Source organism: Homalodisca vitripennis, chromosome 5 (genome assembly GCF_021130785.1).
Source record: "Homalodisca vitripennis isolate AUS2020 chromosome 5, UT_GWSS_2.1, whole genome shotgun sequence".
Lineage (NCBI taxonomy): Eukaryota > Metazoa > Arthropoda > Insecta > Hemiptera > Cicadellidae > Homalodisca > Homalodisca vitripennis.
This window is the reverse complement of record NC_060211.1, coordinates 112,776,054-112,793,279: the sequence shown is the minus strand read 5'-3', so window position 1 is coordinate 112,793,279 and position 17,226 is coordinate 112,776,054. Positions and strand designations below refer to the sequence as shown.

Genomic DNA, 17,226 nt, shown 5'->3' with positions numbered 1-17,226 from the left:
GGTAGTCACACGCACACACATACACACGTGAGCAGAGGGTTGAGTCCAGCCCGGCATCTTCCGTTTTCCTTCTTGTGTCATTCATTAACAATTTGGACTTATGAAAAGCAATACTCTGGGACAATTTCGATGTATTATACGTTGTTTGGTATAATTTTTCTTAATATGATGTTTACAGTCTATAAATACTACTCACTTTAAGATAACAGTACAAATAACAACGTACAATAACGTAGTTTCAATCGTCGCTAGCACAATCTGCACAATCTATAAGTTAGACCATAGTTTTGCCATTGCTTGCGGTTTGATTGAGGAACTGCATTAGGTGACTAACAGGGTCTTAATTCCATAAGTGCGGGTGGTTTTATTTCCTCTACTTGCGTGAGTGAGTGTGTTTGTGGGGTGGGAGGTCTGCGTGTGTGTGGATGTGAAACTATATGGGCCTAACCGCAATACCTATTTGCTAATACTACAGTAGACCTTATTATCCGATCAATTAAAAAAGATTACAGTTATTAAAATATTGTAATATGGTAATATTTACTATTTTCACTATAATACCAATTCAAAATATCAATTTTGGACTAACGTGTGCGCTTACAATTTGACTTTTTTGTTCAGACGAGGATTATAAAAGGTTTGTGCGGCAGGCGAGACATTAGACCCTAGGTGCCTCAACGTAGCTAGGCGGCCGGTGTAGTTAGTGTACATAGCAATGGCAAAAATATGGTCTAACTTATACTGCAGATTGTGCTAGCGAGGATTACGTAATGCACTGGAAATATTATATAAGCATGTTATAAAACAACTTAATAGACTATGAATGTAAAGTATCTACTCTAAACTATATTTCTTGACATTGTGGCATGGCATGTTTACAGGTAGCTGAAAGAAAAAAACAGAGAGAGACAAGCACTAACATGAAGAAAGCCGTATTATCCAAGTCTAGAATCCGAGGTACAAGTGAGAGCGGCTCGTGTCCATTCCAGAGGACATACAAAATGACGAACAACTCACATATGAGAGCCGAGGAAACCCACAAGTGCGGCGAGCACGAATTGTATTGATAAGCGATGCTCTACTGAGATATATAAATTGATATTATTCCTATTCTGAAAGCTCAGTGAAAGACATTTAGTTGTTACTATCAAGCTTATTCTATGCTTTCAAGACTATAATGTAAATAAATTGAAAATTGTGATTAAATTAATTAAAACAATGTTTGTGCTGTTATAAAAGAATAATAATAATAATAAGTAATACAATTTGTTTGCTCTAATCCAACTTTAGGGCCCCTTGGATTTTCGAAACAGACAGTTCACAGAAATGAGAACTACATTCTTTATAAAATCATTGTAGTACTTAATGGAAATGTATTTAAAATCAGTTCGTTTTTTGGATTGATAAATTTGATTTAAACAACACAAAACATATAAACATAACTTTCGTGTCATGTACATCAATAGTTTCAAAAGTCCTGTAGGAAATTTTATTGCATTGTACAATATGACTGGAATAGATTTGACTTTGGGAATTCTAGCTCACTCTTAGTTGCAACACTACACTTATGTAGGTTAAAATCTAGTTCAAAATACTATAACCTATGGTGTACAAATTCTACTGAAATAACCCCAAATATCTGTTTTATGTACCATCAATGTATCTACGGCGTGCTTCTAAGCAATTTATTGCAAAATCTAAATACAATTATTGGCAAATCTCTGAAAAGTTGATAAAAAAATCTGAAGTAAACCATTGTAACATTTTTTACTAAAAATATTGAAATAAACTAAAGATTAATTGACATTATTTCAAAAATTGATGGAAATAATTAATGAAAAATCTTCTACGCCACTTAACTGTGCCATATTCTTGATCTTTAATTATCATTTTCCAGTGATAAGTAAATCATGTTACCCCTTTTAATAATTTATTTAATAATTTTTTCCATCTAAGACAGTAAAAAATCTATTAAGCAAATGTACTTAAAATCCTTCTAACTCTGCAATGATTGTAAACCCAAATTAATCTCTAATTTTCTCTAAAATTACAATGTTATACTTTTTTCTTATAATTAATTACATTTCTTATAGTCGTATACTACATTGAACTCTTCTAAGTCCACTGTTTTTATACTACCAAACATTTTTAGAACAATACCGGAACTATACGCTCTATAATGCGAGTTATCAACTCTTATACATCAATTAGTTAGTCAAATATTTAAAATATGATTCGAATCAGTGAAAAACTGATAGGAATGTTGTTAAATCTGTTTCAATTCAATAACATATGTACCTAATATAAATGTCAAATTTGTTTCGAACAGATAAAAACCTCTTAAAAATATTGTCAAATCTGTTTAGGATCGATGTAATATTTAATGGGAATGTTGTCAAATCTATTTCAAATCAATACAACATCTAATGGAAATGTCAACTTTATTTCAAATTGTCGTAACTTATAATGGAAATGTTGTCAAATCTGTTTCGAACCAACATACAATCTAATTGAAATGATGTCAAATATTTTTGGAATAAATAAAAAATATATTAATAATTTGTTAAACCAGCTCCGAATCAATATAAGATCTAATAGAAGTGTTGTTTGTCAAATCTGTTTGGAATCAATGAAAAAATTTTGTGAATGTTATCAAACCTGCTCCAAATTAATGTAAAATCTAATGGAAATACAGTATTTTTTAATTCTATGGTGATAGTACATTGTTCTCAGATTTGTTGTTGATAAAATTGTTGTCAAATGCTATGCTGATGAAATAATTGTTGTCACATTCTATGCTGATAAAATAATTGTTATAAAATACTTGGCTGATCACTGACAAACGAAACATTTTATGGTCCTTCTTGTAGTTAAGAAACACTATGATAGTCATTATAACTCTACTAAGTATCTGAAGAATAAGGAAATAAAAGAACATAAACTCAATAATTAAAGAAATTGGGTGAGAGAAAATAACATTTTCAACTATGAAAATAAAAAAAAAATTAAAATCTTAGAGAATTATAAATATCTTTTAAAATATGTTCTATTATTGAAAGGGAGAAAAATATTACAGAATTTGGAAAACGTCTTGTATAAATAAAAGTCGTTTCGATCGATATTCTAACAATGAAAATAATAAGAAAAATCATACAATTTTGGAATAATAGAAATGTTTGTTGAAAGTGAATACAAATTCTGTTTGGAATAATAAAACAAATATCTTGACTAAATCAAAATTCTCTCTAAAATTATTTAGAATTGTGTTTTTACTAATACAAATTCTGGAAACTGAACGTTTTATTCCGACCGCGTTAAGGTTGTTTCCAGTCTATACGTCTGTTAAAATGAAATACAATTCTATTTCGAATAGACAAAAATTCATATTATTAAAAATTTTATAAAAATATGTTTAGAGTTTTAAAATCTGTTTTAATCCATAACCGTATTTTGAGTTAATATTATGTAGTTATATAGCCGTCCACTAGTAATGTTTTGTACTTGATTAGAATCTACATTGACTGTACGTACTATTGATAATTTTTTTACAATTTATATTTTTTCGTCTTCTTTGTCTAATGTAAATGAATTTGGTTCTTTATTTTATAAAATATTAACAGAGTTTAGACTATTTTAAACTGTATTTTTCTACAAATTTATTCATCAACTGAGAGATTGCATAAATTTTCTCTTACATTCTTAAATTTTAACTCTCCATTTTTTTAAATAATAAGGTTTTTCTGTATTTTTCTATTTTTATTTTTGACTTTGTAATAAATTCATTGCGCTTTCCATTTATTTAGGAAAAATTTATATGCTTTACAATTTCTTAATAATATAATATAAATAATGTTTACATTTTGTTAACAATAACATTCCAACAAGAGTTTAAAAAATGTAATTAGAGAAACTCAAGAATCTTTTAACGATTATTACAAATCCTCAGTGGCAACATAAACGTAAACATTGACAACGTGGACACGAAAAAATGTAAAACGCGAACGTAGAGAATTATCACTTGATTTTCCCCTCTTTTTCCAAATTTCACATTTATATACAGCACCATCACATATTAATTCCTTTAATCTTTTCAATTACTCAAATCACCTTCATTTCAGTTTACAGGTAGATCTAACTCCAGGCAAGTGGTTACTTCAACCATTCTCATTTTAATGAATCTCTCCACCAACTTTCGCTTTAGTAATACCATTATGGTTTTCATGATACAGCAGCAATCTTTTTTGAGGGTGTTCCACAACAGTGTTCTCGCCAACGAACCCAAGGACAGTCTTTTTGATAGTATCATGTTCTTTGCAACTCTTAGTATCACACTCCTCTAATGATACTATTCCCTGATCAGGCTAGGAAGATGTCATGAACAGGTCTCATTTTCTTGTAGCCATGTTAAAAACAGAGCTAAATGCAACAACGATAAACGCGAGGTCACATTTTCCGTGTTTTTAACGCGGGGAGAAAAACAAACGCAGCATCAAAAACAAAGCCATCTGTGCTGCCAAAACCTATACTTCCCGGAATCATTCGTGCTTAAATATTCTGAAATTTGTATATGTTATCTTACTATAATACATTGTAGAGGATTTTTTTGTACTTCTCCAGAGTTACGGCGTAGATGTGGTATAGCCAAACATTATTAAATGCTTAAGACTTCGATAACAGTAATATTTAATTAAACATTGAAAGAGCCATTGTTGCCACATCTGGATAAAGAACAAACCGTGGAAAATATGTACGTTTCATAAAAAAATAGTTTTTTTATTGTCCATAAAATCCATTAAACGTGATTTCAATCGGTTTTCAGTCGTAGTAGGTAAGTTCAAAAGTTTGTCCAGTTTTTAAACCAGTAACAACATTGTTATATTTGATCACTAAGTTAGATGCTACTAAGACAAATATTTATTCAGAATTACAATATTGTAATTTTTACCGTTTCTGAGTTGTGCATTTTGAAATGAAACATACATACAATCTACAAGTATACAGTGTATGCCATATAGGGTAAACCATACAGTCATTGGCACTAGTACAGTCATTGGCACTTTGTAATTTATTTTGTTCATTACAAGATTTAGGTTGGCAGCATTGAATGCCAACATAGTTCATTAGATACTCTTAACAGTTCTCCCCAATTGGTATTGTGATGTTTGCAGATAGACTGCACGTGGTGTCTGGAAAAATTATTTTTAGTATAGGTAAGCTTTTTTCTGTTGATCTTCTTGTGAATTCCTTTAGAGTTGCTTTCTCTGTACTATGTTATTTTCCCTTTGATAAGATAAATCTTTGCAACTAAGACAATGATAGCTGTAATGTAGAAGGAGTTGAAACCATTTTTGATAGGTTTTAAGTTAAATAACCTCAAAAATCAAACCTGCAAAGGGGGTGCCAATGACTGTATGTTTAAAAATTATGAAATATAGTCATCGGCAGGGAGTGCCAATGACTATGTATTTAAAGAGATTGTTTATTTTAAGCCAAAATAACATCTTTCGAAGTATAAAAACAATGGGCTTTTTATGAATATTGTTATTGTTTAACAACTCAATTTGAAACAGTCATTGGCACACATATATATTTCTCGTTGGCATGCCAATCACTGTAACCTAGCAGTGATTGGCACACTATGTCAATGTATAGATATTGGCATGCCAATAAATAACTTTTTTCTTTTCAGATCACCAACGGAGTTCAAATTATGCCTAAATTCTCTTACAAAGCCGATTCTCTTGAGGCAGCTTTACAAGATGTTAGAAATGGAATGACCAAAAAGGCTGCAGCAAAAAAGCATGGTGTTCCTCGGTCAACTATTCAGTTTCGGCTTAGTGACAAGTTTTCAAAAACACAACTTGGTCCTCCACCTGTACTGACGAAGGAAGAAGAGGATACACTTGAAAAATGGATCAATGACTGCTGTCGGAAAGGTTTCCCACGACGGAAAGAAGATTTGCAACTGAGCGTTCAAGAATTCTTAATACAAAATGAAAGACCTAATCCTTTTAAAAAACAATCTTCCAGGCCTCGGTTGGTATCAAGCATTTTTAAAAAGGCACCCTAACCTATCCTTAAGGACTCCCGAAGGAGTAAACTTTCTGCAAGCTCATGCGTCAGCGAAAACGATATTAAAAATTGGTTTTAAAACTATAGAAGACATTTTGAAAGAAGAAAATGCGGTGGACGTTTTGAAAGACCCGACTCGTGTTTTTAATGGCGATGAGACAAATTTCCTACTGTGTCCAAAGGGTTCTAAAGTTTTAGCTCCCACAGGATCAAAAAAATGTTTATGAAATTGACAAGGGAAATTCAAAAGCCGCCATTTACTGTGATGTTTTCTTTTTCTGCTTGTGGGCGAATTGTTCCACCGATGTTAATCTATCCGTACCATAGATTACCATCAACAATTGTAAATTCTGTACCAGACTCTTGGGGTATTGGTTCATTCGAACACTGGATGGATGAAATTCCGAAGTCTTTTATGAGTACATCGGTAATGTTTTTTAATGCACACCTTGAAAAAAACAATATCACACGGCCAGTTATCCTTTTTGTAGATGGGCATAAGAGCCATCTTTCCTATCAGCTAAGCCAACTGTGTTCTGAGTTGCAAAATAATACTGATAGCCCTATACCCAAACGCTACCAGAATAATGCAGCCAGCAGATGTTGCTGCATTTAGACCAATCAAGTCAGGCTGGAAAAAGGCAGTGTTTAATTGGCGTAGTAACCACCCGACAGACGCTTTAACTAAGGAGAATGTTGCACCAATCCCTGAAACATGTAGTGGACGAGGTCAAAGCCTCAAACACTTACTAACGGATTTAGAGCTGTGGCTTGTTTCCTTGGAACTGCAACTCAATTTGACTATACAAAGTGTCTTGGTAAAACCCAAATGAAAATTGTACCATTAAGCGGTAAAGATGTAGTTACCCTTGGGATCAATTCGAAGGGATTGTAGGAGACGAAATGATAGAAAAATTCCGCAATATAGAGAAAGTTGTGTCGGAAAATAATGAACCTCCACTGTTTTTCACACTATATCGAGTGTGGGAGGAGTTTTCCAGAAATAAGCAACCTCAAAAATTTGGTTCGCCACATGCTGTCATGGAACTAAATCCACACTCTCCAAAAAACTGTCACTGATGTATGTGTGCCAGATAGGCCTATTGTCAAAGATGCCACACAACTGATGTTACAAAAACAACAAAACTATGATCCTGAAATTAATTTACCTGCAACCAGATGTCAGTGCCAATGCATTAAAAAATGACACCACATATCTTCAACAATCAAAATGTGAAACAATGTACAACAATGTAAATGTAAAACTTGACCATAACTATACAACACCCGAGAAAAAGTTAAGTGAAGGTTCACGTGTTGCGCTACATGCTTCACAAGGCATTTGCCCAAGCATCTGGAAGCAGTGGGTCCAGCTTTGGCTGATGTTCTCGTGTGGCCCGAAACTCCAACCAGAAAAGGCAAAAAGAAAAACAGAAAGAGTACCTTACGTTGTTTCTTCGAAGAAATGGAAAATAATTTATGAAGAAAAGGAAGAAAAAAAGGCAAAAGAAGAAAGAGCCAAGGCAGAAAGGAAAAGACTACGAGAAGAAAAAGAAGTTAAGTAAAGCCCAGAAAGGAAAACTCTACTAAACAACATAGTAAGATTTCTGTTAAGAAGAAAAATTATGAAGATCAATTATGTGGGAAAGTCAAAGTTGAAAAAGTCAATTGATGTTGATAACGGACCGTCTGTATCACATAAGCCTAAGTCTGTGGGGAAAAAAGTTGTTTCCTGTAACAAAAAATGGATTGTGCTACAGTTTGTGGGACTAACTTCAAAGACGAAGAAGTCTCCCAACCTGTTGAATGTGACATGTGTGATAGACTGTATCATATAAAATGTATACAAAACAGAGAGGACCTTGATCAACATGATCCTGTGTTTGTATGCAACATCTGTTTGGACTTTGGAAATGAAATTGCCAACGAATTAAACATTTAATGGTTTTATTAAGATGTTGTAGAAGGGCAAACTATTATTGTCTAGTTTATTTTGAATTTTAACGTCACAATATAGGCTATAGAAGTAATATTTTTTTTTAAACTTTCTACTTATGCAATCATAATTATTGTATTCAATAGTTGTATATACACATTATACATTTTAGAGTAAGTTGTGTGCATGATTTCATTGCCTCACTCTTATTTTAGCAAAATATGAAAGTGTGCCAATGACTGTCAAACAGAATGCCAATAACTGTGAATTAGGTGCCCAATCACTATAATTATGTAACATAATAACAAAATAAATATTTTCCACTTCCAATAACATAAATATTTACTTTTTAAATTTATTGTGAATGTAAAAAGAAAGTATAAAGCCAAAAAACCAATCAATATTAACAAAATATATGTTTTCATGTGTCTGAGAACAAAATATTGAACAGACGTAAGGAATAGCATCTTAAAGTGCCAATGACTGTATAGTTTAACCTATTACAATACACACCGAACACCCGCATGTTTATCATAATATTTATTCATTCATTTACTTCAAGTAACGGCAATATTTTTCTAACATGGCTAAAGGATTATTATATTTAAGTGCACAAAGTAAAAACAGCAAACACACAATAGAAAAAGTCTATAACAAACTATTTATATACGCAAAAGACAAATACCACTTACTGGCCCATCACGAAATCTCAGAACTTAGAATGGATATGCATGGAACTTGCACATACCTTTTAGGCGCTCACCAAGAAACTGCTTAAAAAAATTAGCAGTCTAACAGCAGAAATCCGGTAAAAGCAGCAATTTTGTAAGAAGTAATTTGGCACATAAATTATTAAAACACTAAAATTACCACTTTTTTTCTTTTGAGTTTGCAATGAAAATAGAATAGTAGAAGGAAATATGTTATTGTTCAATAATGTTTCAAACGTAGTAATAAATTATCAACATTTTTTAAATTATATTAACGTATATCCAACAATTAAAATTATGAAAGCCTATGAACAACAAACAATTCTGATAAGTTATCAAATTAGCGGTTTACAAGATAGGACCCCAACACGAATTTAAAATGATTATTGTCGTGACAGTTCTTTATGGAGTCTGGAAAAGAAATAAATATATTTGGAAGAATAGGCCTGGCATCCATATGGGGATTGTGTGGGAGAAGTTTTATTCAAAAAGCTAGTTCAGTTATCTAAAATGTAGATGTAGTCTATTATTATACTAAATCCTCTATTCATAGTCTTAATCCAGTTTAACCTTATAGTTATTACATCATTTTATTAATTAAATTTAAAATGTTCAATACTTTTTATCATCATCAGTCTTTTTTCAATATAACATGAAGTTAATCGTTTTCTTTAATATATTTATAATAGCTGTTTCTTTCGTTAGCTCTTTGAAATTTGTTAACCATAATCACAACGTTTCAATTAGGCCTAACAACTGTTTTAGCATTGTATGCAATATCTTCTCATACACTGATACATAATCAAAGCCAAAATGATACATGAACACTATAGATACAATTAAAATTAATAAAAAAACCCGCTATATTATTCACGTGCATGAATAAAAGAAGAAGTTAATTACTTTACTTGTACGTGAAGTGCAACGGCGAAATTAGGACAGTATTATTCTTAATTTAATCCCAAAAATACGAATTACTATTAAAAAAAAAAAAAAACATAACACCAATCAACAAACTTATATTTGGCTTTATAATAGTCCCTGAGAAAGTATTGCATCCAATGTTAGAACTGTTGCCACTAGAAACATTGTGGTTGTGCGCTCTCTAGTGGCAAACGAAGGAAACAGTGATTGTAAGTGTATTACAGAAAGTTATTATACACGTGTGATATTGAGTACTCTGAAGATAGTAAAATATATTCGACATTTAAAATTTAATTTATAAAAATAATGTAATAATTATAAAATTAAAAGGATTGAAACTATGAATAAAAGCTATTAAAAGGATTGAAACTCAGAATAAAAGCTTTATTAAAGTAGTGTCATTAACACTTTAAGAACTGAACTAGCTTTGACAAACAAATGTTCTTCTACTGTATGCAATTCCCACATAGATGCAAGGAATATGCTATATGGGAAGTTAAATTATCTGGCCACTGTTATAATTATTCTAAAATTTGAAATAAAAACTAAAACTTAAGTATTAAACTGTGAAATAACAGATATTATACTGAAAAGAAAAATAAATATATTTTTAACTCGAAAATATTAGATACCGAAGCTTGAATAAGGGTAGAAAAATGATGAATGTAAAGGTACTTGATAGTATCTATATTTGAATCCACGAGATTGCCTGGCGCAGTGAGCTACGATGGAAAAACGGTAATTTATTCTCATGATCATCACAATTATTTTGCGATGTTTGGGAACATATCGACACTAACATAAAGGTTCCTGTCAACCCTACAGTTAGAAACCGCAAACGGCCGATCCGCAAGAAACAGGTTCCTAGTATATAATAAGTGAAAGAATCATCTAATACATAATGTACATAGAAAAATCGAAGATTTCTCATGAAAACATGCAAACTGAACACTTTTCAAAGTTTTTATTTCCAAGACACATCATACGAGGAATATGGCTCAGAAAGGAACTCTCTATTCTATCGCAGGAACTCTCAGATTGATTACATGCAGAAAATTAAGGCTTTTAATAGATTCGCGAAGCCCGAAGAGAAACACTAGTTCTACTATAGCTTTTCGCAGATTAGGAAAAGATTTAAGTCCTTCTCGAGAAGTTGGATTAGGACCTTAGTTATCGACATTCAAGCTTCAATCTTATTAATTAAGATAATCCTGAACGGTTTTAAATTTGGTAACATGATGAATCTGGTAAGATCTCCAGACAACTGAACCATATTCTTAAATTTTGCAGAATGTAAGTTTCAAGAATGAAATAGATGTCCATACAGATAAAAACCGCATTACCTGTCTTGACAGGCCTAGAGAAAATATAATCAGATTGAGATTACAAGAAAAGTCATATGAAACGTGAGCATCAAAGTTCCTAATATCATTGGACTTCATGACTTCAAATGACTTAATTAACTGCATCAATTGTCACGTCTCTGATAAAAAATAATAATTGATTGAATTCATAATCATTTGGTCCTTTGTTTACCAACAATTCATATTTCTGAAAATGCTTGCAAATTGTTAAGAAATAGCTTTAAAATGTTTCTTTTACTAAAAAAATCCAATAAACATATCTACTAAGCAAGTTTATGATTAAAAAATGCCTCGTGTTCTGTTTGTTAATCTACGCTCCAGACCTATCTCCTTCTTCGTAGACTAATGGTTATAGATAGTCTCGGCTCTCTAACTGAGTTCAAATCCCGGGGAGAGCCATTCATGTGTAGATATGATAGAATATTGTGAGGATTAATAAATACAGTATACTTCGGAGCCGCGTAGCGAACTCTGAGGTTTTAGAGAGAGAGAAAAAAAACTTATACACATTTCACTTATTTAACCTCCCCAACTGTGACATATTAATCTGGACTGATTCTCTTTCTGCCATCAAATCACTACAAAGTGCATGTGATGGCATAATAGGAGAAAACATGTCCCTAGAAATAATAAAACACTGTGTAGACTCCAAGAACAGAATAAGCTTTCAGCGGATACCTAGCCATGTGGGTTTGAAATATAATAAAATGGTTGACAAGCTCGCAAAAGTGGCAGTGGTGAATGACGTATCTGTTCAAGACATGACCCTTCCATTATCTGACTTCAAATCGTTCCAAAAGAGGAAGATACTTGAAGGGAAAAAACTTGTTGCTATGTACGTAAATTGCACTGTATGAATGAATGAGACTGTGGATCATTTACTAATGAAATTTCCACAATTTGACTATGCAAGGAACTCATGTTTCCAACAAATTAGAAGAATACCGGATGACGATACCCCAGAAAAACTCAAAAACAATTTTATCCAGTTTTGACGCAACATAATATAAAGAAATAAGTCGATTTCTGACAACCATAAAAAGAAACATACAGCCTAATTGAAGAATAATGATCGAAGGCAATCGCATATGAAATCAGTGCAATAATTTTTCTTGAGTGAAAATTGACTTCATGGTGTAATTCCAAATCTGCCGTAAGCCATTTAGATTATAAAAAACAAACGCCAGCTGTTGAAAATCAACATAACCTCAAAATGCTTGGTTACGTTCGTTACTGTCTCTACTGTTAAATTCAAATCAATTGAAATTTGTTGTGACTAAACAAATAACTGAGTTTAGGATATAGTTATAGATAAAATCTCTTCCTGAATAACCATTTATTTTATTAATTATTTTGTTGTATTGTGAAACTGCTTTTTATTCTAAATTGATAGTGAAGATCAAATGCTATGAACACAACAACGAAAATGATTCTGTGTAAGTTAAACTCCCCAACTATGGTAAGTGATTTAAAATTCATTTCAAATAGCTGATAGAATTAACTTTAGGATAATGTAAATATTTTTCTTTATGTTCTATATATTTTTTACATTATTTTTCATTTTGTAGCATACTCTGTATTTCATATTAATATACACATACTCTTTTTGAATGCAAAATTGTGTCTACGGGATCCAAAGTAAGGATTTTATATGCCAGTAATTCTGTGACAAGCTACAGTGTAATCTACTTAGAAATGAATCCAGCATCAACCCACTCCCTGTCTTATTTTTTTATAATGAGTAGCCTATTTGGGTGTTCTTGTTTTCTTACTGGAAGATATAGTGCTGTTACGTCTATGATGTTCTCCAATTCTTATTGGCTCTATATTATTCTCCCATATTTTGATATTTCTTTTGAAGTAGGCCTGAGTCTTGGTTCTTATTCATTTAAAAAATTCCCTCAGGATAGATGGTTGGATGCTGTTTATACAAAAGGTCAACAGTAATTTGCCTGGAATAGATACTCCAGCTCATGATAGTGTAAAAACGTTCATGATTACTTTTAGACTTTATATCAGAAGGGTAGGGTACGATAAGCGGACCCGGTTTTTTATATCGAAGAATGTAATCATCGATACCTAATATTCGCATCTCAAATCCTAGACTATCAATCGATATAAAAGTATCTATAGTCCTCAATAACAATCATATGTTTCAAATTAATATGGATTTAATATTTGCAGTGATGAAAAAAATTATTATAAGCAAAATTAGGAAAACTGAAGACGACCATATTTGCTCCTCTCACAGTTACAGTTGTTCTTTCCCACAAATTTCACAATGGGTTTTTCGGTACGAGTCCAACATGTTGAAGCCACGTAAAACATGTCTTATCATCTTTCAAAGCAATGTGTAGTTTTTTTTTAAATTGACTGCCATTTGTAATAATCAAATGTTACTTATACCTATGTAAGTTAATTGAAATATTACCTTACGTGTATTATTTGAAAGTGTTTACAGCTGTTGATATAGATTATTTGTTCAAAATAATTAATCAGTACCGATTGATTATATCGGTGGTTATGATTAAGTATTATCGTTTGCCAATTTCGATATAAAAAACCGGGTCCGCTTATCGTACCCTACCCTATGAGAAAATGTTGCCATGGTGGATCTCATATATTTAAATGCATGAGAGCATACCAAGAAGTTAAGATAAAAAGCACTCAATTTTCATAAAAACTTCCTGTACACTCAATTGAATTCACTGTTTATATGCTTCTCCCCAGAATTAACAGATTCTCCTATAATGGAAAAAGTAATCTGCACAAAGTTTCACATGGCTGCCGCAAAGTCCACAATCAGTCTCAGTGTTCAAGTATTATATTTTACAAAAGTTTCTTCATTGAATTGAGCAGATAAACAAAGTTGTGCTATAGAAACCTTGATAGTGTTCATAACTGTAATAATAGCTACTTTATCTGATTATCACCAATTGGTTTTAAAGCATAATACAGATATTGTATTAAAATAACAAAAACAATGTTGCATAATTTTTATTTATAAAAAACCCAAATGAAACATTTTTTACAATTAATTAACAATAACTTTTTCATGATTGCCATACCTACCCAAGCATGACAGTTATAATTGCATAAGTAATTCATATATTTTTTTTATTGCTAACCTTCATACAATTTCTACAATGTAAACTAACTTACCTTACCCTTATACTATACGTGACGGGTTAGGTAAGTTTTGATTATTTACTCTCAAATAAACAACAGTCAAATAAGAATAATCTACTTATCTATAACAGTAATGCATGGGTAGACTACGCATTCAAATGATTTAGAGTATAATAAGACATAAATACAATTTCAATATCAAACTATTTTCTACACAAGTTTTTACACATCATCCAAATATGATAAGGCTAAGGTTACCAATAGCATCAAGTACAAACCACAAGAACTCTTAAAAATAAACCCTCATTTTTCACTGGCCTAACTGTGACAGTATTCTATGACTAAAATATTTAATGATTTGAACAAAAGTGACTTTTATCATTGAACAGTGCAGTGCTGGTAGGATAGTTACTCTGTTTGAATTTAGATGTTTGTTTATATTTCTTTTATTGGATATATATAAATTACACATGCTTACGCCTATACTTTTTTATCCTACTAATATTATATTCTTTACTTGGTAATTTTAAAATGCCAAGGATCAGTTAAGTATTCTTTGTTTTTTATTATATTTTGTATATGTTTTTATGAATAAGGAGCTCAGATAAATAAGTTTTTGTGAGCCATTGATAATTTATAGATATTTAATGTAAATTAAGTTTTAACGAATGTGAAATATTTTGTTGCAGGGAATATCCATGCAATCAATGCACTCATATTTCCTGAAGAAGTCCCTCCATACTTCGGCTGTTTGTCACAAAATACAAGCAGGGCGATACAAGAAATCAGTCAAGGGAGACAAATCCCTCACATATGAAATGGCTATGAGGCCTGAAGCTATTGCTCATACAAAATCCTGGAATTCTTGGAATACAAGTGAGTGTGTAGCATAAGTATTAGTTATTATGTTGAATTACATTGTAGAGTTTTAGTTCACTAGTAATATCAAGTGAAGATGTTCACAAAAAAGTCCCCTGAAGCTGTGGTATCCCAGCGACAGCACTGTGCTGTGCTGAGCAATAAATTTCAAAATGTTATACTTACCCAGACAAGCTCTTCTTTGTGAAAGCCAATACCTAAGTTGAGACAGTGTGTTTTACCCTCTATGCGAAAAGTTCTGACCCTATTAATGAACTCTATTCTGACACTATAACATCCAGTTTTACACTAAATGGCTTTTGGGTATCAACTAGATACTAGAAGAAAAGGATCAGCACTTAGATGATACGGTACAGTAGGGTAATGTTGTAAGCCAGTAACAATCGTACATAATCGGTTTGTTTGACTTGGCAATGGAAACCACATCTTCGTATAAAATGAAAATAACTATAAAGAACTTTTTAGTGTGGTTTACTCGAAATGGCGCTAACTGGTCTTCGAGCACTCAACAAGAACCGTTGCACTGACCGTGAACTTGCAAAACCATGTCAACATCTATAAATGGTTGAAACTCAGCGCTTAATTGTGCATGCCACAGCTGAGATACATTAGTGCCGTAGCAATGGGGAAAGCCTGTTAGATGGAGTCACTTTGAGAGGTCTGATGGCTCCATAAACAAGGAAGAATCATCCGAGACAATTGTGGTTGAACCATTTGCCGAAACACTTTTGGCTGAACCAATATCCTTGTAACCTGTTTGGTTATCTACTTCATATGGTGGCATGGTACTTAGAGTGGTGGCCAAGATGTTGTGGTAGGATTTGACCATGTCTTTGTGCCTACAAAGTCATTTTGTCTACAGATAGAGTTTAGAGCATTTCAGCAACTCCATGAAGTATGTGATCGTACAGTACTCATTGAATTTAACCATTTAACAGATGTTTATGTTATCGCTCTCTGTCATCGTTAACTTTCTGTTATCAGTGTTTGTTGTAAACATTTGAATCAGCAAATGTCATTGCTTAATCTGTGCGCTCTACACATTAAAGTTAGTTATGCTGAGTAGACTGGGTCCAAAAAGGATTACCACTGTGCTATCAACAAAGTGTTTCATAATAGTACAGTATTTTTCTGTCTGTTTCCATCTTATTAAGATCTCATCAGATGAGTATAGGATGCAGATTACAGTGTTCATCTCACGATAGCTTCAAGATCTAAATGGAGTTCAAGAGGAAGGAGTGACGGAGTAAGAATCCTCAAATATAATCAATATTGAAAATATGTTGTTAGATATATTTCCAAGAAACAATAGACATATTTCGAATGGGAAACAGTTTACATGATTGTATATTTTATCAATAATGAATACTGACATGTTTCATATTAAATATATGACTTCAAACGTTTTGCAAGCCACCAATAACTCATAGCCAGTTTATATGATTTTTACAGAGCCAGGAATGCCTCTATGGTAGAGTAATTGCAGTAAGATTTAACACTGTGTGTGTGTGCATGTGCGTCTAATATAAAGATTTATTTTTATGTAATTAATGAAATGTTGTAATTTTAGGTAACTTGGTTGGTGGTCTGCGACCCTCAGAAACTGCGGTTGATGATGAGTTCATCCGGAGATTTGTAACAGGAACATGGCACAACCTGTTTCTGTCTGAAATAATCATCAAACGGCAACACAACTTAATAAGGGTAGCTGGTATTGTCCACCGAGGAATACCTGCACGGAAGATGTACTTTTTAATTGGCTACACGGAAGAACTTCTTAGTTACTGGCTGCAATGTCCACTGAAGTTGGAATTGCAAACTGTTGATGATAGAAAGGATGTTGTTTTTAAATATATATAAAATGTATTTACATTTTTGTATATTTATTTTGTTGTCTTTTTTGTAGTGATTAATAAAAATACAAAAACTACTAGTGGGTTGTAATTTTTTAATTTTGCAACTATATCATATTATTTTTTTCTATTATCTCCCATCCTCTTCACATGCCCCATCCACTGTATTCTTCTTCTTTCCATTGTCTCTTGCAGTGAACTTCAATCTTTCTCTGGTTATTTCGTTCCTTATTCTATCTCTACTTGTAGTCTTCTCTATCCCTCTTAAAAATCTCATTTCTGCAGCTTGCAATCTGCTTAAATCATTTTTAGTCCACGTCCACGTCTCTGCTCCATATAATAAAATAGGTTGGAAATAA

At 32.2% G+C, this 17,226-nt stretch overlaps 1 protein-coding gene across 1 annotated transcript; it reads left to right on the top strand.

Annotated features, from left to right (window-relative positions):
• Positions 1-12,191: 12,191 nt before the first annotated feature.
• LOC124363899 (28S ribosomal protein S24, mitochondrial) lies at positions 12,192-16,947 on the top strand. Its single transcript, XM_046819172.1, has 3 exons — positions 12,192-12,465; positions 14,825-15,011; positions 16,585-16,947. The coding sequence occupies exons 1-3, from the start codon at positions 12,415-12,417 to the stop codon at positions 16,872-16,874; spliced, it is 528 nt and encodes a 175-aa protein (XP_046675128.1). The 5' UTR covers positions 12,192-12,414; the 3' UTR covers positions 16,875-16,947.
• Positions 16,948-17,226: the final 279 nt, after the last annotated feature.